A 26,213-nucleotide genomic window follows, 5' to 3' on the forward strand; every position below is an offset into this window, starting at 1 on the left:
TTTCACCCATTACCACTGACGCAGCTGACATCAATAGTTTCTTCCCTTTCTTTGTCTTTCTCCTCCTCTCCATCTTCAATTTACATAATACATATCACAGCTGCAGATTCTGCGTGGTGCCTGTTCTTTTGGCCATGTCCGATAGAAGAGACACCATGCATTTGTATAAAATGTGCACGTTACACTAGCAATGTTCCAAGAGCCTTCTGGTGTGACCAGAGATCACACCGAAATGTTTCCAGTAAATTCATACTGTCACATCCTCGAGTGACAAAGTGGCAGCTGTGGAAGCACAACATGATCAAAATTATTCAAAGAGGATTGAAATTGCTGTAGGTCAATGAAGGCATAAATTGTTTGCAAAATGTTTTTGAACACTACATGTTTGATTCTAACCACTCATAGACCACAATATACCAATCACTGTTTTAACTATGCTGCCAACACAGACCTGGTGCCACACTTTGACTTTAGTTTTTTCTGAGAGCTAAAACTCCCTGGCTCAGTTTTTAAAATGAAAGTTTGAAAACCAATTTAAACAGATAGAATGAACCCTCATGTTTAAATAAATCACGCTGTGAAACAGTTTTCATTTTATAACAGAACATCACTTATATGGGTTTCAGACAGATCTGCTTTCCTAGCAAGTGGGGAAAAGCTTTTGTACCTTAAATTCTGCCTGAGCTAGTTTTGCAAAGAAAACTTATTTTTAACTGGAATAAAAAAGCTATTGTACAGGAATTATGCAACATTATAGTCCATAATCATTAGTTATAGCATGAATTTTTGGGTATGCCCCTGAACAAAATAGGGAAATCTGAAATTCTCAATGGAGTCTCATACTTGCACTAGGGAACACTGAACTTAATCACTGTTGGCAAATGGGTGCAGGAAGGAGTTGGGGAAGTTCTTGGCATATAGAAACAATGAGAAAAGGAAAATTATGCTTGGAATAAAAGACGATGAACACTTTTAAAAATGATGGAGAAATCTCAGGAAGATACTGATAATTTAGTTGAATGACAATCCTATGAAAAGTTGAGATTCAGACAGGCGCAACAAAATGACTGTTAAACAAGTAAGCTTTCAGCCGAAAGGCCTCCTTCTGAAGTAGAAAACAGATACATATTCACACAAGAACAACTCACACATGTGGCCACTGTCACTGGCCACTGGGGCTGGAAAATGGACTGCAACTATGCCTGATGGTAGAAGCAAGAAACAGCACCAGTCCTTTCACTGTGACTATCTGTAATCAACATCTTCTCTATATGGTGAGTAGTCACCTATTCTTTTCATAATATTGTCATCAGACCATCCTGAACTTTCCACTGTTTGATAATTTAGTCAGTAATGTTATGAATCAAGGAATCTAAGTGCTGCAGAAGTTCAAATTTTCAGAGCAGGAAAGGGCTTTCACAATTCATTTCAGTATACATCTACAAAGTTGATTGTTATTAACTACTTGTATACCTCTACTACCTGAAGGAGAGCGATTATTGGAGCCACGTAAGACGAAATGTGTGGTACCAATGTCACTGCTGTCCAGCGAGCATTGCACCAGCCGGCCCCCAGATGGAGACAGGAACCATTCCGAACGTGTCCTCATCCTCGCTGTCTGGCGTTCGTGCACCTACGTGTAAGTCGGCAGACATTAACTCACAATGAACCACCCAATACTTCCATTTACAGTTCTGGCTGTGATTTTACTTATTTGAAAGTTCATACATTATTAAAATTTTTGGTAAGGTACAAAACTTTTCTCACAAATTCAGAAATGCTGTTTCAATCTACAAGAATTCATTTTTCTATACCACAAAATTTAATTAAGTGTCATTTTAAATGTGCTCCAGTATGCCAGTGCATTCTATGCATGATCTACACACATTTAACTTCTGATTTAATGAGTGCAACTAACATAATTAACAAAGTTTCGGTAAGCATCAACTGTATGGAGAATGTCAACAACAGAGCAGTATGAAAATTTCCATCAAATTATGTGCTACTACAAATGATTCATTCGCTTTCAAAGCTCTATATTTTTCAAAATATTACAAGTAGAAATATGAATGTTGAATGCAAAGGACTGTAAATCCATAAAGTTTGCATTTTGCAATCTACAAATGTACTAAGAGTGCCCGTCTGGTCACACGACACACAGCCAAGTGATAGTCAAATTTGTCTCATAATTTACATAGAACATCCTGTGAATGGTCATCACAGCAGCAGTGATGCTTTCTCTCAGCTGTATCACTGTTCTTGGCAGTGAGGGTAGTAAACACAGTCTTTAACGTACCTCCAAAGGAAAAAGTGACAAGGCATTAGGTCCGGCAACCTGGGAGGGTCAAGGGATAAAAGCTGTATCACCCTCACCCTCTCCACAGCTGCCTCTGGCATACTTAGTCGACTGGTACTTTTCTGTTTACAGAGGCAACCAGTGCCCCTAAATCGTCAATATCACCGCACAATGCTCTATTTATATGATGGTTCCTTTCCATAATTCCTTCGGAATACATGCTGCACTGTTGTAACAGATAAACATCTTGCATATTCCAACACAGAAAAACTCTTTTCTTGCTCTGTCACTATTTTGTCGATTCACTGCGCTCATAATGGAAGCTGATGGGCACAATGAAAATTTGGCGAATTTACAAAAAATGGTTCAAATGGCTCTGAGCACTATGGGACTTAACTTCTAAGGTCATCAGTCCCCTAGAACTTAGAACTACTTAAACCTAACTAACCTAAGGACATCACACACATCCATGCCCGAGGCAGGATTCGAACCTGCGACCGTAGCGGTCGTGCGGTTCCAGACTTTAGCGCCTTTAACCACTTGGCCACCCCGGCCAGCGGCGAATTTACAGTTCTGTTCATGTATCAATTATATTTGTATAGTTAATACTTCGGAAAATAAAGGACTTTGAAAATGAATGAATCATTTATAGTAGCCTTGTATTTAAGGCAAGCATTATTTGGATGCACAAGATCGGTCATTTCATTATTAAAACTTGAGCTTTCAGGAATTATTCATTTCTCCATATCCCATCCATACTGAAACTTCAATCAGCTGCGACATCTCTATTCTCCTTATGAGTGTGACACTGAAAGCTTTAAGAACAGAATGCGTTAAAGTAATTTACCTTCACAGCATTAGAGAAGTATTCTACTTAATTTTCTATACATTCATTTCAAGATCTTAGCAATAGCTCCATGCAACACCTCCACGATAAATTTATTAATGAACAGTTTATAGATAGTCGTAGGCTCATTCTGGGTGTGGTTTCTTTCACTTCTCACAAGGTACGTCTGAATTGTATAAATGTGGAATTCTCAAGAACTTTTTAATTTTATATACAATATGTGAATAAGAAAATATAGGACTGCAGGTGAACTGCTGTGAACTGGATAGTGAATGCACCATCATAGCCAAGATAGACACAAAGATAAGACTCACGACAGTAATAGCAGTATACAGGTCTAATAGTTCTGTATGTACAATCGCACCAAAAAGTATTGGCACATATGCGTATGTATCATTGCTGGTTACAAACGCCACACCTGGTACACAGCACATGTACGTGCTACCTCACACACCAGACATTACAATTCTGTCCACAGTGCCTACCATTAACAAAGAAATGCAGTGTCAAGGGCAAACATGTATCTCCTCTGCACACAAAAAGTATTGGCACAGAGTGTGGCTTCTCGGTATATTGATGGGTTTTCAGATACCGAAACGCCATCTGCTGACGCAATAGACAATGTGTGTTGTTGACGGCCCTGTCACTAGTATGTTGCTGTATTGCGCGATAGTGGTCAGCATGGGGCTGAAGAAGGAGGAGAGAGTGGTATTGCTCCATTCACAAGGGAGAAGCTATTGACAAATCGCAGCAGAGATGTCTGTTAGCTACACCACGGTACGAGCCATCATTCATAAATATAAAGAGACTGGAACAACAGTGAGTAAGTGTTGTCCTGGATGTCCAAAAGTGCTTACAACCCAAGAGCATCGCCGTATCATCACACTTGCTCGGAAGGAACCTGCTACAAGTGCAGCAACTATTGTTGAGGTTATTCAGACAATGTCCGACACGATGGTTAGTGTTCAAACTATACAAAATGTGTTGAATGAGGCTGACATGCATGGACGTTCTCCCATGAAAAAGCCATACATATCAGAAATTAACTGGCAGAAATGCCTGTAGTTTGCCAAGGACTACATCAGCAAGCTGATGGAGTTTTGGAACACTGTGATATTTAGCGACGAATTGAAGTTCAGTGTGTTTGGATTTGATGCAAGAAAGTAAGTTTGGGGCAAGCCGAATACGCACTTCGACATCAAACACATGCATCCCGGTCAAACATGATGGGGGCAGTATCATGATCTGGGGTTGTATGGTGGTGTCCGGTGTTGGAGATCAAGCTGTAATCCATGGTACAATGGATCATCTGAAATACATCGATGTGTTGCGAGGTAATTGACACACTAGTGCACAGACATTGGGCTTTACTGGGGTGTTTCATTTCCAGCAAGACAACGACCCAAAACATACCGCCACGAAAACCCAGGAGTGGCTACTGTACTATGTCCCCGGAAGGGTTCTAACACCACCTCAGAGCCCTTGTTTGAACCCTATTGACAACCTGTGGGCTCATCTTGGCACACAAGTCAGTATATGGCATCCATCTGATAAAAACAACTTGGAGAAACTGCTCCTGGAGGAATGGTCGAAAATTATCACCCAGAATTTAATACAAAGCATTCATAGGCATTTACATGCTGTTATAGATGCTAAAGGGGTGCACACTAGCTATTAGAAGGTGAACATCAATGACAAAAATGAACACACTGTCCGATTCATACGTGTGTGCCAATACTTTTTTGGATGCAGAAGAGCGATGTTTATTTTCATAACACTGTATTTTAATTTATGGACAGGTGATTTGAACACACTTGTAACCTATGTAATGTAAGGTGGCATGTGTTTGGGTTCTTTTCTGAAATATACGTTTTGTTTAACCTACAACAACTAAAATGTAACTGTGCCAATACTTTTTGGTGCGATTGTACGTCCAATACCTCACTATATGGGGAAGAGATTATAAGAATGTGTGGTAAGATAAAACAAATCATTCACTACAATAAGAGAAACAAAAACTTAACTGTGTTGTGGGAATGGCATTCGACAGCAGGAAAAGGAAGAGAAGAAAAAATAGTTGGAGAACTTAACTGGGGGGGAGGGGGGGGGGGGGGCTGAAAGCAGAATTTTACCTGGAGCACAGATTAATCACTGTTCATACTTGGTTTGAGAATCATGAATGAAGCCTGTATATGTAGAAGAGACCTGGAGACAATGGAACATTTCAGACTGTTTATATGTATAATAGGAAGACAGAGACTTTGAAACCAGATTTTCAACTGTGAAATGTTTCCAGGGGGATATGAGAACTGCAGATCAGATGCTCTGTTTATTAACTGCAAACTAAAACTGAAGAAACCACAATGAGATACAAAATTAAGGAGATGAGACATGGACAAGTTGAAAGAAACAGGTGCCACGACAAAAGTTTAAAGGGAGCATTGTGCAACTATTGATTGAAGTAGAGGAAACAAATACAATGGAAGAGCAATGGGATGCTTTGCAAGGTGAAATAATGAAGAACAAAGGCAACGAGAGCGATAGTTGTGGTCAGTATCCCCTTGCCTTGTAGCTGTGGAACCTCCTCGACCCGCTGTGGTGACGGTGACTACCAGTTCCGCAGGCTGTAATGCTGTGCACGCCGTGTCGTCCCAGAGCATAATGTACACGCCATCTGCACATGCCTTGTGGATGAAGACATGCTGTGCACCATGTGGTTGTGGGGGCAGAGCAAGTATGTGTGTGACGTGCTGTCTAACTCTATGGACCAAAGCAGATAGCTTCGCAGCAGTCAGTGCTGGCGTAGGGGCGATAAATTCTACCTGAAGGTTAAAACTTCCATCATACCTGATTTCAGCTAACATCTCTAACAACAAGGCAAAAAGACAAGGTGCAAAAGAAATCCTTGGATAATATATAAGATACTGAATTTTAATGACAGGAGGAGAAAGTATAAAGATGCAGTAAACGAAGAAGACAAAAGAGAAGACCGATGTCTAAGAAATGAGACTGACAGAAGTGCAAAACTAAAAAGCAGGAGTGGCTGGAAGAGAACTGCCAAGCTTTAAAAGCACGCATGACTTTGGGAAAGATAGATGCCGACTACAGAAAAGTTAAAGAAACCTTTGAAGAAAAGAGAAACAGCTGTATGAATATCAAGAGCTCACATGACACGACAGTACTGATCAAAGACAGGAAGGCTAAAATGTAGAAGAATATACAGAAGTGTTATATACAGGAAAAGAGCTTCAAGATAATAATATGGAAAGAGAAGAGGAAGTAGAGGAAGATTACTTGGAAGATATAACACTGCAAGAGAAAATGGTCGGAGCACTGAATGGTCTTTGTCAAAACTAGTCACTTATGAATGTATGGAGTTCCCTTAGAATTATTAGGATCTCTGGAACAATCAACTGTGACAACTACTCCATCAGGCATGCAAGATAAAATCACACAGGTAAAATATCATCAGGCTCCAACAAAAATGTAACAGATCTATTACCAAACAGAAGAGATGTGGACAAGTGTGAATATTATCAAACTAGCAGATTAGTAAGTCATGACTCCAAAATAATAATATGTGTTATTTACAGAAGTATGAAAAGACTGGTAGAAAATGACATCTGGAAGATCAGTTTGAGTTCCAGTGAAATATAAAAACATGCAAGACAACACTGTGTTATGACTTATCTTAAAAATCTACATGTACATACATACTCTGCAAATCATTGTGAATGCATGGTAGAGGGTACTTAGCACAGTTAGGGTTTCTACAGTTCTTGTCGCATATGGGGAACATCAAAACAATTCAGATGCGTACTTCTAGATTTGTTACCAGTATGTTTGATCACTATGTGAGTATTATGAAAACACTCCTTAAACTCCATTGCGAATCCCTAGAAGGAAGGTGATGTTCTTTAAGTGAAACACTACTGAGAAAGTTTAGAGAACTGGCATATGAATGATTCTCTAGCTGCCAACATAGGTCTTGGATTACGGCCCACAAAGAGAAGACAAAAAAATCATGGCTCATACTGAAGCGTACAGACACTCATTTTTCTCTTGTTCAATTTGTGAATGGAACAGGAAACAGAATTACCAGTAGTGGTAGGAGATACCCTCTGCCATGCATCGTTTGGTGGCTTATGGAGTATGTATCCAGATGGAGATGTAGAATACTAAGTTCCCCATATAAAATTCAGTTGTCAGCAGCACAATTAGGAAAATTATATTTATTATACAAATAAATTTCCTAATTGTGCAACTGACAATGGAATTCTATTCTGAAATATATACCACAGTTGCTGCGAAAATAACAGTTATGAATAAAAAGATAAGAATACTAAGTGAACATAATGGTCATCAACCAATTTTATTTGGAGCTTCAATGCAAGGGTTAGCAGAACAATACGAGCTTACTAACAATGAGAATAGAAACTGAGAGATTTTGTAACTTTGAACAGAATGAAATGAAGTGATACTTTTTTTCAGAAAAAGATACCATAGATGTACAGAGGCTCTCACCGATTACATATTCCTCATAGGTTATGTTACTATCACCAGTACTACAGATCAGAATATATATGATATGAAAGTATTTAGAAGATATGGCATAGCATTAGATCATTAATAGTTAATATAGGATTAAGATGTGTATAGTAAAGGAAAATAGAGGGACACACTCATACAATTGCGGGGAGAGGGATTGCAAGAAGAGGTCCACGAAGTATATTCACTTAATGAAGACAGCTTTGGAAGCTAAAAAATGGGACAATACATAAAAATTCACCACAAAAACTGTTGAAGAAACAGTAAAAAAAAGGTGGGGGGAGGTGATGAGAAATTAAAGGACAAAATGAGAGTCTGGAGATAATCACTGACTAAAAATATTAACTTGCACATCAGAGAGATAGACAACACATCCTTATAAAGAATATGGAAGAAAGTGAATAGATAATTCATTCACTTTAACCAATGTAGGGAAACAACTGCTGGAAGGGGAACTCAATCCAGGTTCTCACAAATTAAAGTTAACTGCTTTATCACTGCGACATAGTCCTCATTATTGACATGAAGAGTAAAACGAACTTTAATGTAAAGGCCAGATGTCCCAAACCCTTGAGGACACCATTATACAGATGGTACAGGATCCTAGACTGAGTACATCTAAACTAAGGATCGGAAATGAAAATTTCTTGTTTTAACTGACATGATAACATCCATTTTGTATTAAAAACTTATTAACATTATAGTAACAGTTCTCAATGATTATCATGAATCTCAGTAAACACATGGCATTTTTCCACACTGTCACATATTCCTGTCGTTAGTTGTTAAACAAGAGCTGCTAGGATGCTAACAACTTCCCAATGGAGGATATCAACATATTGCCTGTTGAATTTCATCTCAGTATACTCGGCAGACATTTGTTAAATAATTTTTCAGACGTTTCAGCAACACATGTTGCCGGCATTCTCAAAAATTTACCTCCTATTGTTGGTTGCTGTCCAAAGACAAGCCCACGGGCAGAGGTTATATGTACCCTCCATCCAAAACTTTGCAGGAGGCAGAGTGAGAGGGTGTGTAGGATGTGGGGGGCATTTCCATGGTCATTATCACTGTTGTTGTTGTTGCAGTCTTCAGTCCTGAGACTGTTTTGATGCAGCTCTCCATGCTACTCTATCCTGTGCAAGCTTCTTCATCTCCCAGTACCTACTGCAACCTACATCCTTCTGAATCTGCTTGGTGTATTCATCTTTTGGTCTCCCTCTACAATTTTTACCCTCTACACTGCCCTCCAATGCTAAATTGGTGATCCCTTGATGCCTCAGAACATGTCCTACCAACTGATCCCTTCTTCTAGTCAAGTTGTGCCACAAGCTCCTCTTCTCCCCAATTCTATTCAATACCTCCTCATTAGTTATGTGACCTACCCATCTAATCTTCAGCATTCTTCTGTAGCACCACATTTCGAAAGCTTCTATTCTCTTCTTGTCTAAACTATTTATCGTCCATGTTTCACTTTCATACATTGCTACACTCCATACAAATACTTTCAGAAACGACTTCCGGACACTTAAATCTATACTCGATGTTAACAAATTTCTCTTCTTCAGAAACGCTTGCCTTCCCTTTGCCAGTCTACATTTTATATCCTCTCTACTTCGACCATCATCAGTTATTTTGCTCCCCAAATAGGAAAACTCCTTTACTACTTCAAGTGTCTCATTTCCTAATCTAATACCCTCAGCATCACCAGACTTAATTCAACTACATTCATTATCACTATACCTCCCAATTTGTTAGTCGCAACAGGTGTTCACTGCAGCTCAGAATTTCACAGTCAGTTTATCTTGCGGCTTTCTTCCTTTCTGTTAAAACTATTGTCATGTTTATGAATTTTAATGCCTCCCCCCCCCCCCCCCCCCCCCCCCAAAAAAAAAGGATGGGGATGTAGCTCTTCTCCAATCCAAGAACCTTCATATCACTGAATTTTATTGCGTGGTTGGTATTGCACATGCACGCTTTACCAAAGCTGATTTATTCTAGTGTCACAACCTGCAATACTGTTTTATGTTCAATGATCCTAGTATTGCTGGATCATTTGGTAATTCCAAAATAGACTTTTCCGCATATGGTATATGGTACACTCTTGACATTTCAGGTGGGTGCTTTTTGTCCTCTGCTGATCTGAGACACACTCTGATCTTGGTAAGTTTGGATATAGTTTTTACACCATATTCATGCAATATACAATTAATTCTATCAGTAACCCTGTAGATATTTGGCAAGAAGTCTATGCCCGATTTCTTCTTCTAATGTTAGTTTTTGTGACACTGGTATCGATTGTTCCTCACAAAACACTCCACATTTTCATCTCGTGTCTGAGGTTCTACAACTCACAAATTACTTTTTCACATGTTATGAGTGTATCAACCACACTTATTTTCTGGTTCAATTGATGATTTGAAAGTTTATGCTGATATTGGTATGTGTGGGTTGGTTTTAAGCACATGCCGAGGTCCAGGTTCTCACCATTCCTCATAACCAGCATATTGAGAAATGGTAGCTGTTGATCCTGTTCTACTTCCACAGTAAATATAATGTTGGCATTGAGACTGTTCAGTTATGTTAGGAAGCCACTGAGCTGTCCCCCAGCACTGCTGTGCATTACAAGTGTGTACTGACTTACCTGTCATACACACCTTAGGTTTACAAGGTGCAAGGTCCTGCGTGTTTCTTTGAAAATGCTCCATGAAGAAATTGGCAATCATAGGACAAACATGATAACCCATGTGACAATTCCTGCCAGCTGTTCATAGCAATCAGCTCCATGTAAAGTAGCTTGTAGTAAGAAATACAAGAAACAGCATGGTAATGTGCTGTTGGAAAATGGAACTGATGTGCTCCAGAGACTCGCTGAGTGGCACTTTGGTAAACTTGGAACCAACATCAAAGCAGATCAGGATGCAATCTGGCCCAAATTTTAGTTTATTCAACTTATTGACGATATGTTTTGAATTTTTTAGAGTGTCGGTCTTTTGCAAAGGCAACTAAATCAGAGAGGCCGGTTTATCCATCAGTGAGCCAGGGCGCTTATGATCAGTCTTAATGGTACACCTCCTTTGTGGTCTCTGGAAACACATACAGCTCAGGTGGAAGGGATTGTGTTCTGCACAGATCCCTTTATACGTTCACCGAGAAAGAAGATGACTTGGTTAACCTGTCTGCATTCTATGTGGCCTGTTGCATCAGAACCGTGCTTAGCTTTCAAAATGTCACTAGATTTAGTAGGTCAAATATCTTCTACTCACAAGCCGTGGCCTTCATTACAACAGCTGCATTTCTCTTATCACAAGCAGAAGCAATGTGCTCTTGTCAGCATTAAGACTACTGACAGCTTGTAATTCTTCTCGTTTCATGTTGCAAGCTCATGGTTTTGCCTGACACCGTATCCTGGTGATTTCACTTCATATTTCCTCAGTTTTTTCACAAGGGTCTGTGGATGGCCACTCCAGTGTTAACAGTAACCTCCACAGATAAAGTAAACTGGGGAGGATAAACTGGCTGGGAAAATAGCAGGAAAGTTAAAGTGGGGAGGCACTGTCAGGAGTGATAAAATACCAGTGGTTATAGGGTTTAGAAAAGACCCTTTTTTTAGGGTAGGGAGAACAGAAAGAAATCAAATTTTAAGAGAGTTTAGAACTGAGACAAACCTTCAGTTTGAGAAAGAGACCAAAAAACATAATTCTAGCTTATTACATTAGCATAAACAGCTATTGGTTAAGAATTTTCAACAATCAGCAGATATTTCAACTCTACCCAATTTTAACTCAGTCAATGTGAAATGTCAGCTATCTTCACTGCATCAAAATATTTGAAGACTGAGAAATAAAATTAATGAATTATCTGCATAGATGAATTAAAGTCCTCAAACCCAGATGACATAATCTGCCTCTCTGAATATCATGTGACCAATGGTATAGAACTTTTGAGTGTTACAGGGTTTAGGTTAGCATTTCACTTTTGTAGAGCAGAAATGGAGAAAGGAGGAGTTGCAACATTTATCAGGAACTGTCATAAATTTAAGAACATAGACATTCATAAATTTTGCTTAGAACAGCATATGGAAGCATGGGCAACAGAAGTAGAATTTCACAAAAAATCCTTCATAATATTAAGTGTATATCGAGCACCTGCAGGTAACTTTAATCTGTTCATAAACCACCTTGAAGCTGTACTGGCCCATTTAACAAACAAAAACAAAGAAATAGTGATTGCTGATGATTTCAATGTAGATTTCCTTAAAGACTCTCCCAATAATAACATACTTGAGTTAGTAACACTATCATTCAACTTTATTCCCACTGCAAAGTTCCCCACTAGGGCAGCCAATTGCTCACACACAGCCATTGATAATATCTTTACAGAAAAGTCCAATGAACAAAATTATATTACAAAACCAACAGTCAATTGCCTCTCAGACCATGACAAGCAGTTCCTTCTGTTAAATGTTAATACTGAACAGGATATAAAATCTGTTAAATCTGAGCTCAAGAGGGTAATCAATAAGCCAAAAATTGATTATTTTAGGATACTCCTCAGAGACATTCACTGGACTGATGTTTACAGTGCTCATGGCATGAATGAAAAATATAACACTTTTGATAATAAAGTGCTTACCTTATTTAAACAATGTTTTCCTCCAAAACTAACCAAGGTTAGAGCAAAGTCTACAAAGAAGCCAAGGGATAGGAGTATCTTGTAAAACAAAAAGAAAACTGTATCTATCAATCCAAAACAGATCTGATGTTGATGTTATAGCACATTACAAGAAATACTGCAAAATATTAAAGACTGTAATATGAACATCAAAGCAAATATATTACAAGGAAAAGATAGTCATGTCAGATAACAAAATAAAGACAATATGGGATATAGTGAAGGAGGAGACCTGTAGAACCAGACATGAAGAGGGACAAATAGCATTAAGAGTAAATGATACATTGGTGACAGATGTGTGTAGTATTGCAGAACTTTTTAACATACATTTTATAACTGTTACTCAAAAGATGGAGTTGTCAGGTTCTGTAGATGCTACCATGGAATACCTCAGACCAGATATTTCACGTAACTTCCATAATATGAATTTGACCCTAACTACCCCAGCAGAAATTATGTACATCATAAAATCTTTAAAATCAAAAAACATCTAGTGAGTATGATGAAATATCAACAAAGTTAATTAAAGAATGTAATTCTGAGTTAAGTAACATGTTAAGCTATCTGTGTAATCAGTTGTTTATCAGTGGAATATTTCCTGAAAGGTTGAAATGTGCTGAAGTTGAGCCACTGTTTAAGAAGGCAGATAAAGAAATAGCATAAAATTACCGTCCAATTTTACTTTTGCCAGCATTCTCAAAAATTTTAGAAAAAGTAATGTACAATCGGCTTTATAACCATCTTATCTTAAATAACATACTGTCAAAGTCGCAGTTCGGGTTTCTAGAGGATTCTGACATTGAGAAGGCTATCTACACTTACAGTGAAAATGTGCTTAATTCATTAGACAAAAAACTGCAAGCAACTGGTATATTTTGTGATCTATCAAAGGCATCTGACTGTGTAAATCACAATATCCTTTTAAGTAAATTAGAATATTTTGGTGTAACAAGAAATGTTGCAAAATGGTTAAGGCTTACATCACTGGTAGGAAACAAAGGGTGTTATTAGAAAAGAGACATGTATTAAGCTATCAGGCATCATCCAACTGGGAACTAACTACATGTAGGGTCCCAGAGGGTTCCATTTTAGGGCCCTTACTTCTTCTTGTGTATATCAATGACCTTTCATCAGTAACAGTACCAGATGCCAAGTTCGTTTTGTTTGCCCATGATAAAAACATTGCAATAAATAGTAAATCAAGTGTAGTCTTAGAAAGATTGGCTGATAAAATATTTGTGGACATTAATCATTGGTTCCTAGACAATTCTTTGTCACTACAATTTGAAATAACACACTACATGCAGTTCAGAACTTGTAAGGGGTGTCCCATGAGTATATGCCTAAACCACAATGACAAGCAGACACAAGAAGTGGACAGTGTTAAATTCTTGGGATTACAGCTTGATAATAAATTCTGCTGAAGCGTCTTAACAAATCTCTATTTCCAATGTGAATTGTGTCAGACATAGGGGATATAAAAACAAAAAAGCTGGCATACTATGCTTACTTTCGTTCCATAATGTCATATGGGATTATTTTTTGGGGCAATTCATCAAGCCAAGGTAAAGTTTTCCAGGCACAAAAACATGCAGTAAGAGTTATATGTCGTGTGAACTCAAGAACATCCTGCAGAAGCCTGTTTAGGGAACTAGGGATACTAACTACTGCTTCCCAACATATTTATTCCTTAATGAAATTTGTCATTAAAAATATATCACTTTTTCAACCAACAGCTCAATTCATGGAATCAATACAAGAAATAAGAATAATCTTCACAAAGATTTAAAGTCAGTCATTTTTGTACAAAAACGTGTGCATTATTCAGGAACGCACATTTTCAATAACTTGCCAGCAGCCGTAAAAAGTTCAGTTTAAGAGAAGCCTAAAGGATTTATTGGTGGCCAACTACTCCTACTCCATTGATGAATTTCTCAATAGAACCAACTGATTTTTGTGTGTGTGCGTATATATATTGTGGTCCACTGATCATGACCGAGCCAAATATCTCACGAAATAAGCATCAAATGAAAAAACTACAAAGAACGAAACTTGTCTAGCTTGAAGGGGGAAACCAGATGGCGCTATGGTTGGCCTGCTAGATGGCGCTGCCATAGGTCAAATGGATATCAACTGCGTTTTTTAAAAATAGGAACCCCCATTTTTTATTATATATCCATATAGTACATAAATAAATATGCATGTTTTACTTGGACCATTATTTTCGCTTTGAGATAGATGGCACTGTAATAGTCCCAAACATATGGCTCTCAATTTTATACGAACAGCTGGTAACAGGTAGGTTTTTTACATTAAAATACAGAACGTAGGTACGTTTGAACATTTTATTTTGGTTGTTCCAATGGGATACATGTACCTTTGTGAACTTATCATTTTTGAGAACATATGCTGTTACAGCGTGATTACCTGTAAATATCACATTAATGCAATAAATGCTCAAAATGATGTCCGTCAACCTCAATGCATTTGGCAATACATGTAACAACATTCCTCTCAATAGTGAGTAGTTTGCCTTCCGTAATGTTCGCACATGCATTGACAATGTGCTGATGCATGTTGTCAGGCGTTGTCAGTGGATCACGATAGCAAATATCCTTCAACTTTCCCCACAGAAAGAAATCTGGCGATGTCAGATCCAGTGAACGTGCGGCCCATGGTATGGTGCTTGGACGATCAATCCACCTGTCATGAAATATGCTATTCAATACCACTTAAACCGCATGCGAGCTATGTGCCGGACATCCATCATGTTGGAAGTACATCGCCATTCTGTCATGCAGTGAAACACCTTGTAGTAACATCGGTAGAACATTACGTAGGAAATCAGCATACATTGCACCATTTACACTGCCATCGATAAAATAGGGGCCAATTATCCTTACGCCCACAATGCCGTACCATACATTAACCCACCAAGGTCACTGATGTTCCACTTGTCACTGCCATCATGGACTTTCTCTGTTGCCCAATAGTGCATATTATGCCAGTTTACGTTATCGCTGTTCGTGAATGATACTTCATCACTAAATAGAACGCATGCAAAAAATCTGTCATCGTCCCGTAATTTCTCTTGTCCCTAGTGGCAGAACTGTACACAATGTTCAAAGTTGTCATCATACAATTCCTGGTGCATAGATATATGGTACGGGTGCAATAGATGTTGATATAGCATCCTCAACACCGACGTTTTTTGAGATTCCTGATTCTCGCGCAATTTGTCTGCTACTGATGTGCGGATTAGCCGCGACACTAGTTAAAACACCAACTTGGGCATCATCATTTGTTGCAGGTTGTGGCTAACGTTTCACATGTGGCTGAACACTTCCTGTTTCCTTAAATAACGTAACTATCGGGCGAACGGTCCGGACACTTGGATGTCGTTGTCCAGGATACTGAGCAGCATACATAGCACACGCACGGTGGGCATTTTGATCACAATAGCCATACATCAACATGATATTGACCTTTTCTGCAATTGGTAAATGGTTCATTTTAACATGGGTAATGTATCACGAAGCAAATACTGTCCGCACTGGCGTGTTACATGATACCACGTACTTATAAGTTTGACTATTATAGCGCCATCTATCACAAAGCGAAAAAAGTGGTCCAACTAAAACATTCATATTTCTTTACGTTCTAGATGAATAAGTAATAAAAAATGGGGGTTCCTGTTAAAAAAAAAAAAAGGTGGTTTGGCCTATGGCAGCGCCATCTAGCAGGCCAACCATAGTGCCATCTGGTTCCCCCCTTCAAGCTGGGCAAGTTTCGTTCTTTGTAGTTTTTTCGTTTGATGCTTATTTCATGAGATATTTGGCCCAGTCACTCCTCTCCTGCACCATTTCAGTGCAATAACATGTTCATTGTAAATAAGTGTGTGTGTGTGTGTGTGTGTGTGTGTGTGTGTGTGTGTGTGTGTGTGTGTGTGTGTGTGTAAGCACAATATACCTTCTGCACCATTTCAGTGCAGTGATGTGTTCCTTGTAAATAAGTATCGTAGTAGTTCTATTACATGTTTATTACCTTATACATAAAAAAATTAAATTCAGTGCATTAGTGTTTGTAAAATGATTCTTTCATATAGTGTTGACTTTATTCTTTTTTTTTTTGTTTCAGTTGTGAATATCTGTCATGTATTATTGTTTTTCTGACATGTTCTACATCCTGGAGGACCTCTTCACTACAGATCAATTGGAATGAAAGTAAATCTAATCTAATCTAATCTGGGGATGATTGCAAAATTCTTTCCTTTTTGAAGGACAGACAATTCCTCTGAGAACTGTGTGTGTGACATGTTGGAATCAAATTGTTGATCTGTTTTCCATATCTTTCACACTTTTCCTTCTGACAGCTGGTGAAGTGATCAGTTTGTTCTGCATGCTCCTGTAAGTGGTGCTGATGATCTTGTCTAGGTCATCTCAAGGCATGCTGCCAATGAGAGATACTGTCCAAAAGGTGCTCATCAGTTCTTGCCAAATCACTGCAGGCTACAGGAATTCACTCATGAAGAAAAGCTTGTTCAGTCCTGTCACAGATACAATGTGCCCGAGCATTGGTGAAGAGGAGCTTATATTTCAGGAACTCCTTCATTTATTAAGAAAAGTCACTAAATTTAACATGCAACAAAGTGACACATTGAACAAATAATATTCTGAGTCGCAGATAGGTACAACAAAAAGATTTTCACACATAAAGCTTGCAAACACGCGCACACACACACACACACACACACACACACACACACACACACACACAGAGAGAGAGACAAGCTTCATCTTGTATGATACCCCACTTCTTGCAATGCCTGTGTTCAGTCATTTCCACAAAGACCATCCCTCTAAATGACCAAATGGCAATTATTTTTCAATTCTGATATGTTATGGGTGGTCAGCATTCCTCTGTTTCCATACTTGAACCCCAGCTTCCTGGGACTTGACTGAAGTGGAGCAGAAGACCGTATGAAACTCTTTCTAAACTTCAACAAAGTGGCAGTGGCTGTTGTTCATGAAGAAGACAGGCTGAGATGTTAAAACCTTTTCCCTCTCTATACTAGCAGCCAATTTACTTCTGGTATCGCGCAGGATTATTCCTGCAATTGAATAAAACTTCTGTGTAGGTATTGGCTTCTTTAAATTAAAGGCACAGACTTTGTGGTGTGTGTGTGTTTGAGGTTTACGGGCGCTAAACAGCGTGGTCATCAGCGCCCAAACGCATAAAAACAGGAACACATGCATTGAAGGGACTAAGACGGATAGTGAACAAGGAGAACAGCTAAAAGACACAGACCTGACGCAGTTCCAAATCCTCACATACAGAGGCAAAACAAGAGGAGAAGAAACGCACTAAAAAAGGAAGGGAAACACAAGGAAAGGAGGACAGAAACTGAAGGGAAACAAGGAGGTATTCGTGACTGGCGGACCTCTTACCTAAAACCTGGGTGAGCCAGTCACCCAGCACTACATTAAAACCCTCTCCCTAAAATCTGAGACAACAAATTGGACAGGACACAAAACCGTAAGACCTTAACCACAGTCATTGCGTCGTCTAGCAAAATAGAAGGCAAATCTGGTGGCAAAGAAACCACCGCCCTCTGGTCAGAGAATAAAAGACAGTCAAGTAAAATGTGGCGGACAGTAATCTGGACGCCACAAGCACTGCAGATTGGGGGGTCCTCCTGCCGGAGTAAAAAACCATGTGTTAAGGGACTGTGCCCGATGCGGAGGCGGGTGAGGAGAACCTCATCCTGCCTGCATGACTGGTAGGACGTACGCCATGGCCGCGTGGTGGCCTTGACCAGACGCAGCTTATTGTCACCGACTGCCAGCCACTCCTCTTCCCATTTACGCATAACACGAAAACACAGGAGGGAGGTAATAGCATGGAGGGGGACGGCACATTCAGTAACGTGAGGGAGGGAACATGCATCTTTGGCAGCCACATCCGCCAGTTCGTTTCCCCTAATACCCACGTGCCCCAGCACCCAGCAGAAAGAAACCTCCTTCCCCTGCCGTTGCAGGTGGAGTAGGGCATCATGGATGTTCTGGACGACCGTATCCGCTGGGTATAAGTGTTGCATGGTCTGAAGGGCACTCAGGGAGTCAGAACAGATGAGGAACTTAAGACTAGGAACACAATGCCCGCAAGATCGCAAACAATTCGGCATCAAAGATGGTAAACGCTGCAGGAGGCCGTAACTTGACGACTCGATCAGGGAAAACAACAGCACAACCAACAGAGTCCCCCTGTTTAGAGCCATCCGTAAATACTGGTACATGGTTGGGATGCTGGTGTAAAATATTGGAAAATAAGGAGGTAAAAACAAACGCAGGAGTGCAACTCCTCCAGTACTCCAACAAGTCTAAAAGGACGCTGGGCCTCTGGAGCAACCAGGGAGGCAGGCGGGTAAAACCTTGTCGTTGGGGAGCCACACGCTCCACACCAAGGGACTCAAGCAAATGCTTGGCACGAATCCCAAATGGTCTCGTTGCCCTGGGACGACTGGAAAAGAGACGTTCCATAGGCGGTCGGGCAACAGTAGGATATGCAGGGGAGGTAGGACAGGCAAGGAATTGACACACCCGTCGCACCATGAGGAGTTTCCGACGGATGGTGAGCGGCGGTTCTCCTGTCTCAGCACACAGGCTGGGTATGGGACTGGTACGGAAGGCACCAGTGGCCAGCCTGATACCCTCATGGTGTACTGCATTAAGAATCTTCAGATACGAAGGCCTTGCTGACCCACACACGGTGCAACCATAGTCAAGACGCGATCGGACGAAAGCCCTATAAAACTGCAGCAGACGCGCCCGATCTGCTCCCCAGGACCGATGGCTCAGACACTTCAAAATATTCAGTGCCTTCAGGGCCCGCACATTTAGGTCTTTAAGGTGAGGCAACCACGACAACTTGGAATCAAAAGTGAGGCCCAGGAACCTCACAGTGTCTCTAAAAGGAAGAACGGTGTCCCTCAGACGCAATTCAGGGGAGGTAAAAAGACGTCGAGAACGATTAAAATGAACACACACACATTTGTCTGCAGAAAAGGTAAAACCCGTCTTCGCAGTCCATGCCTCTAAGCACTTTATTGTAAGCTGCAACTGCCGACTAGCAGTGACAAGACTGGAGGAATAACAGAAAACAGCAAAATCGTCCACAAACAAGGAGCACTGGGCAGGACTCCGGATAGCGGATGTGATACTGTTAATGGTGAGGGCAAAGAGGGTGACACTTAAAACGCTTCCCTGAGGAACACCATTCTCCTGCACGTACAAATCAGATAGCACATTACCAACCCGATATCGAAAGAGGCGGTGGGAAAGAAAGGACCGAATGAAGATGGGGAGACAGCCACGAAAGCCCCACTCATGGAGTTGATTGAGGATAAGGTGGCGCAAGTAGTGTCATACGCCTTATTAATGTCAAAGAATACACCTAGACAATGCTGGTTACGTAGGAAGGCCTGCTAGATGGCCGCCTCAAGCAGGGTCAAGTTGTCTATAGTGGAACCACATCTCCGAAAGCCACACTGAGAGGGGCTAAGTAGCTGCCTGGTCTCGAGCAGCCAAACCAGGTGACGGTTGACCATGCATTCCAATGTCTTTCCGGCACAGCTCGTCAAAGCAATACTTCGATAACTACTGGGATGCGTTCGGTCCTTCCCGGTTTGAGGAGGGGAATCAAAATCGCCTCCCTCCACGAGTCAGGGTACGTGCCGGATAACCATATCATATTAAAACAATTCAGGAGAACCTCCTTGGGTGGCAGCAACAAGTGCTGCAGCATGCTGTACCGGATTCGATCATGACCAGGCGCAGTATCATGAGCCACAGACAGCGCCGAATCCAGTTCCCACATTGTGAAGAGGCAGTTGTAGGGTTCAGAATTTGGAGACCAGAAGTCCAAGTGACCCCTCTCGATGGCAGTGCGGTAGCGGCAGAAATCTGGATCATAGTTAATAGTGGCGGTAGATTCCGCAAAATGCATGGCCAGTGTCCAGGCAATGTTTCTCGGCGCTGTGAGGAGACATCCTTGATGCAGCAATGCCGTGACAGGTAGTTGGCTGAGTTTCCCGGAAATCCTCCTGATGGCTTCCCATACTTTCGTAGAACTAGTGGAATGGGAGATGGAGTTCAAGATCGATTGCCATGACCGTCGTTTGCTCTCTTTAATCACTCACCGGGCTTTGGCCCTTGCCACCCGAAAGGCCGCTAGATTGTCAGCTGAGGGACGGCACTTGAAGCGGCGCAGAGCTGCATGGCGGGCTCAGATGGCTGACCGACACTCAGTGGTCCACCAAGGGACAGGACGCCTCTTGGGATGACCGTGGGATTGACAATTCAGCAGCATGGGAGATCCGGCTGTAACATGGTCTACCCATTCATGGACGCTGGCGCAGTGTTCCAAAACAGCCAGTTGGCTGAAAAGTGTCCAGTCAGCTCTGCAGAGGTGCCACCGGGGCGGCACTGGTAATGCCACAGCCTCATCCAGGAGGCGAATCCAAAGGGGGAAGTGGTCACTAGAATGGAGAATGCACAGTTCTTCAGACATCATGAGGCTTTCCAGAATGCGACCCCTGGGGCAAGTAGTCGGAGAGCCCCATAATACATTATGAGCATTGAAGTCCCCCAGAAGAAGAAATGGGAAGGGGAGTTGGCTAATAAGGTCTGTGAGAGCCGCAGAGTCTATCGCATCCTGAGGTGGTAAGTAAACTGAACAGACTGTGAGCCTCTGACCCACAAGAAGGTCAACTGCAATTGCTTGCAAGTCTGTAACGAGAGGAAGCTCAGATGAGGGGTGCATATCACGGACAAAAACCGCAACACCACCCTTTGCCCTTTCCCCCGTCAGATCATCTTTTTGATACACGGTATAGCCCCGTAAAGAATATGGCCCGAAAATGTGTCTCTTGGAGACATAAGCACAAAGGGCACTCTCATACAAGGAGTTGTAATTCGGCCACATGTGTCCTGAACCCATTCAGGTTCCACTGTAATAGGGAGCCAGTGATCAGGGTGGCTGAACTTTCACCCTGCCTCTGTGCTTTCGAGGAGAGCCCGTAGTGGCCGGAGATTTATTCCTGGGGCGAGAAGATCGTCCCCGGTCGACATCAATGTCCATCAGCTCCGATGACGACCCACGGGAGATGTCAGACAGTACGATGGCCTCGTCATCGGACCGACCCTGACTAGTCTCCTGAGGTGGCAAAACCTTCACCTTCGGCGTCTTTGTCTTGGGGGGCTTTGAATGCAGAGCCTTGTCAACAGCTGGAGCTGTACTCGCCTGGGCAGAAGGCGCCATATGGGGAAAGGCAGGAAGTACCCCAATGTCAGCAACCACGGCCTTGTCCGACGTTGCAGGGAGAGCTGAAGGTTGCAAAACAACCGCAGCAGCACAAGTGCACTGGCAAACGCAAGTATTAGTGCTAACACTAGCAACCTCCATTTGCGTAGCGACAGTGGCCATTTGTACTGGTTGTTTCAGAGTGGAAGCGAAAGAAGTTGTAAACACAGGAGGTTGCATGGCCTTAAAGAGCTTCTTGGCCTCACCATAGGGGATGCGCTTAGATGTTTTAATCTCCTGTATCTTCCGTTCTTCGAGATAGCTGGGGCAGACCCGGCTCCAGACAGGGACACTCCCAGAGCAATTCACGCACTTCACAGGCGATGAACAATCGGCTCCTTCGTGGGCAGGCTGACCACATTTACCACAAGTGGCTATCCCATTGCACCCCAACGTAGTATGCCCAAAGTGCTGACATTTAAAACAGCGCATTGGGTTGGGGAAATATGGCCATACTGGCAAACGTAAGAACCCCGCTTTAACATGCTCTGGGAGTCTCGGGCAACCGAACGTGAGAATAAATGAGTCAGATTTGACGAGGTCCCCATTGACTCGTTTCATAATATGCTGCACGTCAATAATACCTTCGTCAGCCCACTCAGATTTTAACTCGTCTGTGGGGATATCCACCAAGTCCCTACATGTCACAACACCCTCACTATAATTCAAAGTGGAGTGGAGCTCAGTCTCGACAGCATACTCTCCGAGACAAGTTGCTTTCTGAAGAGAAGCGACTTGACGGGAACTAGAAGTCTCAATTAACAGAGTCCCATTGCGCAGTCGCTTCACAGATTTCAGTGTTCCTGCAATTCCCTCAAGACCCTTGTGGATGTAAAAGGGAGAAACCCTCTCAAAGCTACCCTCCTTCCGTTTAATAATCAAAAACACATTCTGATTATCAGCATGTGCTCTGTTACGACAGTCTGATAAATCTCTAGCAACACCAGGCGCTGGAGGACTCGTAGCACGAAGTCGCTTTTTCGATGGGGTGTGTTTTCCTACCAGTGGCCCATCCAATCTACTGGTAGGGGGAAATGTAAAGGTCGAAGGGTCCATTGCAATCCGACGAGCAGCTAGGGAACTAAAGGTCTGCTCAGACAAAGCCCCGTGTGCCTGAGTAAGCCTTATACAACTGGAGTGCAGCAGGTGCCCCAGGGGTTGCCCGCTTGCGACTGTTCCACCCCAACAGCCATGCATCTTATAGGCGCGGAGCACACCGTAAGATTGAGGTTTTTTTTATAGAGGTTGACCTTCCTTGCAATCCAGGCGATCAAGCCAAGATTACCATTCCCCGCAGCACACAACATTCCACCGCCGCGCCATACGGTGGTTACGGTGATAGGAGACTGGCGGCGCTGACAAGTCCCCAGCTCAGGACCCCAGGGTTGCCAAGCCCGTACTCAGCAACTGAATGCTGAGCCCCTGGGGGCCACAGACATCAGTTTTCACTGGATTTGGACTGAGGTGATTTTCATCATAACAGTCTAAAAGCCTTTTCAAAGCTTCAGTGAGGTTCTGCTGTACAGTATTGAAGTTTTTATTCTGAGATGCCAGGAGCAAGTGATCCACATACAGTAAGAGGGAGCGGTTGGTCATTGATATATATGTTGAACACTGCCTTGTGGAAGACCTTTCTTCTGTATTCTCCGTCTACTACCCCGGACTCGGAATTTGACAAAGAAACACCACTTTATCAGAATGGTGGCAATTTGTGTAAGCTAGAATTCCTTGGAAAGAAGGCAGACCTTCCTTAAAATTATCTGATAATGTACAGTGTCATATGCTGAAGATAGATCAACATAATCCACTCCAGTAATATCACCTTGTTAAAACCCATCTTGTATGTGCTGTGTCAGTTTAAGAGTCTGTGTGACCAGAAACCAGCCTACTCTGCAATTAAGAGAGGTTCTATGACTGGTAATATATGTTTCAGAAGCATTCTTTCAAAAGTTTTATACAGGTGATACAGTAATGAAATTGATCTGAAGTTTCTAGGGTCTGTAGGCTGCTTACCAGGCTTCAGGATAGCAAACACTGTAGTCTTCCTTCAGATAACAGTAATGTTATGAAAAAAGTAAGGCCAAAGAAAAGTAGAGAGACATAACTAAACATAATTCTTTTGTGATTCCCTGTAACATTTTGCTTCAGGAAAATTACTTTGTAAGCACCATCAACACAGTGGTACTCCATTTGCCTTGATATACTTTGCAATTTGAGAAACACCTCATGGAACCTTTCTCTGCATTCATTCGTAATGACACCCAGGTTATCCAGCAAAAAGTCATAATTATTGTTCAAGAATCTTGAATTAAGTGAGATATTACAAACTGTAAGGTGGTGGTACCATAAAGTTTTTGACAAGTCTCAATTTCATGCGCAGCAGAGGCAGATAAAACATTTTTGCTGTCAACAAGAGGAGTGTTCACCACATGCTTCTGCCCAAGCAGGAGTTCATTTTTCATAATAGTGGTGTTTTTTGTCTCTGCTGTTACATTTGCACAGAAAACAGCAGTGTTTCTTGTACTTGAGTTATATGCTGAGAAGAACTGCAACTACCTTGAGGGCTCCACATATATGACCTTTCTACTGCTCATACTGGATCAGTACGGAAATGTACTATATTTAGATTAACTTTGCTAGAATCTGTGAACAAATGCCACTCATTTATACTGAAATCATGGTGAAGAGTCTCCACAATATACCTGATATCATTATAAACAATTATGTCACGTTCTTTGAGGAAATATTCATGAAAAACAGCATGGCAGTCAAAATAAACATTCACTTTCACACTACGAAGAAGAAAATTCCATTCTTTAATTGAGAAGTCCATTCTTTTGACAAATTTAAATCAAGAACAAAACTGTAAAGATCCCTCCGAGATGAAAAGAGTGGCTCCTTTAATTCACAGATGCCTCAACACACAGGATATCTCCTTAGCAGTTCTCTGCGTCTTTGTCACTGTATTCATCTTCACTCACAGTCAAATTCTATGGAGGCACTGGTGTTGCAGTTCTTCACCGTGAAATACAGGCCTTACAGCAGATGGTAAATTAGGGTACTGTACAGTTTTCCAGGTGATTTCATCTATTTTTGTTAGACAAAGATAACAATGCACAGTATGTCTGTTGGTTCCTTCCCAATTACGTAAACAGCAAAAGACATGTAATCTAATGCTTTTAGGAATGGGAAAAACGAAATGGTTAAAACTGATACCAGTATTTATTTTGTCTTGGCTATAACAGGTCTTTTTTCATTTTTTACTAATAACTGGGTAAGAAAACAGCGTAGCAGTTTGCCATAGGGGTAGTACTAAAATTATTGGTTTTCAAATAACTTTTTTTTTTTTACAAGCAAGTAATGTTTACTCATAAAATTTTCATTGCTTTGAAATACTGGATTATTATAGCAAATGGGAAAATTGACAGTGCTATTTTCAAAACAATGTCAACAGAAGCTGGCAACAAATACATGACATAACAATAGGTGTTGCATTTCTGAGAGAATAATGCACACACTGCCACCTGACGAGGCCTATTAGATGGTACATGTTTGTGTGCAGTGTGCAGGACTCCCTCCCAGCTGGTCTACATGGTAGTTTCTCAATGTCATCGCCAGACATCGATTTTATTGCAGCATGGCACCATCCCTAGTTACAAAGCATTTTACGAATTGTGATAGCAACAAAATACATTTCTCCATTTGCTTCAAAAGATTAAAAATGGGAAGAGGTGCAACAAACTGACGACATCATATGATGAGAAAACATTCACAATGTCCCCTGGAAGAGTAAGTAAATTTGATTGCTACACCAATAATTACAGAATTATCAGTTTAATAAGTCACAGCTGCAAAATACTAACGCGAATTCTTTACAGACGAATGGAAAAAGTGGTAGAAGCGGACCTTGGGGAGGATCAGTTTGGATTCCGTAGAAATGTTGGAACACGGGAGGCAATACTAACCTTACGACTTATCTTAGAGGAAAGATTAAGAAAAGGCAAACCTACGTTTCTAGCATTTGTAGACTTAGAGAAAACTTTTGACAACGTTAACTGGAATACTCTCTTTCAAATTCTGAAGGTGGCAGGGGTAAAATACAGGGAGCGAAAGGCTATTTACAATTTGTACAGAAACCAGATGGCAGTTATAAGAGTCGAGGGGCATGAAAGGGAAGCAGTGGTTGGGAAAGGAGTGAGACAGGGTTGTAGCCTCTCCCCGATGTTATTCAATCTGTATATTGAGCAAGCAGTAAAGGAAACAAAAAAAAAATTCGGAGTAGGTATTAAAATTCATGGAGAAGAATTAAAAACTTTGAGGTTTGCCGATGACATTGTAATTCTGTCAGAGACAGCAAAGGACTTGGAAGAGCAGTTGAACGGAATGGACAGTGTCTTGAAAGGAGGATATAAGATGAACATCAACAAAAGCAAAACGAGGATAATGGAATGTAGTCCAATTAAATCGGGTGATGCTGAGGGGATTAGA

General features: G+C 41.3%; 1 protein-coding gene across 7 annotated transcripts in view; it reads right to left on the reverse strand.

Moving 5' to 3' along the window:
- LOC126475270 (rho GTPase-activating protein 20) overlaps window positions 1-26,213 on the reverse strand; it is a 183,667-nt gene that overhangs the window by 34,722 nt on the left and 122,732 nt on the right. For 4 of the 7 annotated variants that reach the window (XM_050102988.1, XM_050102986.1, XM_050102989.1 and 1 more), the window contains one exon: window positions 1,474-1,633. The exons of 1 other annotated variant lie outside the window; for it this stretch is intronic. In XM_050102988.1, coding sequence (XP_049958945.1) covers window positions 1,474-1,633 — 160 coding nt within the window. The remainder of the gene's footprint in view (window positions 1-1,473; window positions 1,634-26,213) is intronic. 2 more of the 7 variants (XR_007586686.1, XM_050102990.1) reach the window with 1 other exon arrangement.

Source organism: Schistocerca serialis, chromosome 4, assembly GCF_023864345.2.
Source record: "Schistocerca serialis cubense isolate TAMUIC-IGC-003099 chromosome 4, iqSchSeri2.2, whole genome shotgun sequence".
NCBI classification, from domain to species: Eukaryota; Metazoa; Arthropoda; class Insecta; order Orthoptera; family Acrididae; genus Schistocerca; species Schistocerca serialis.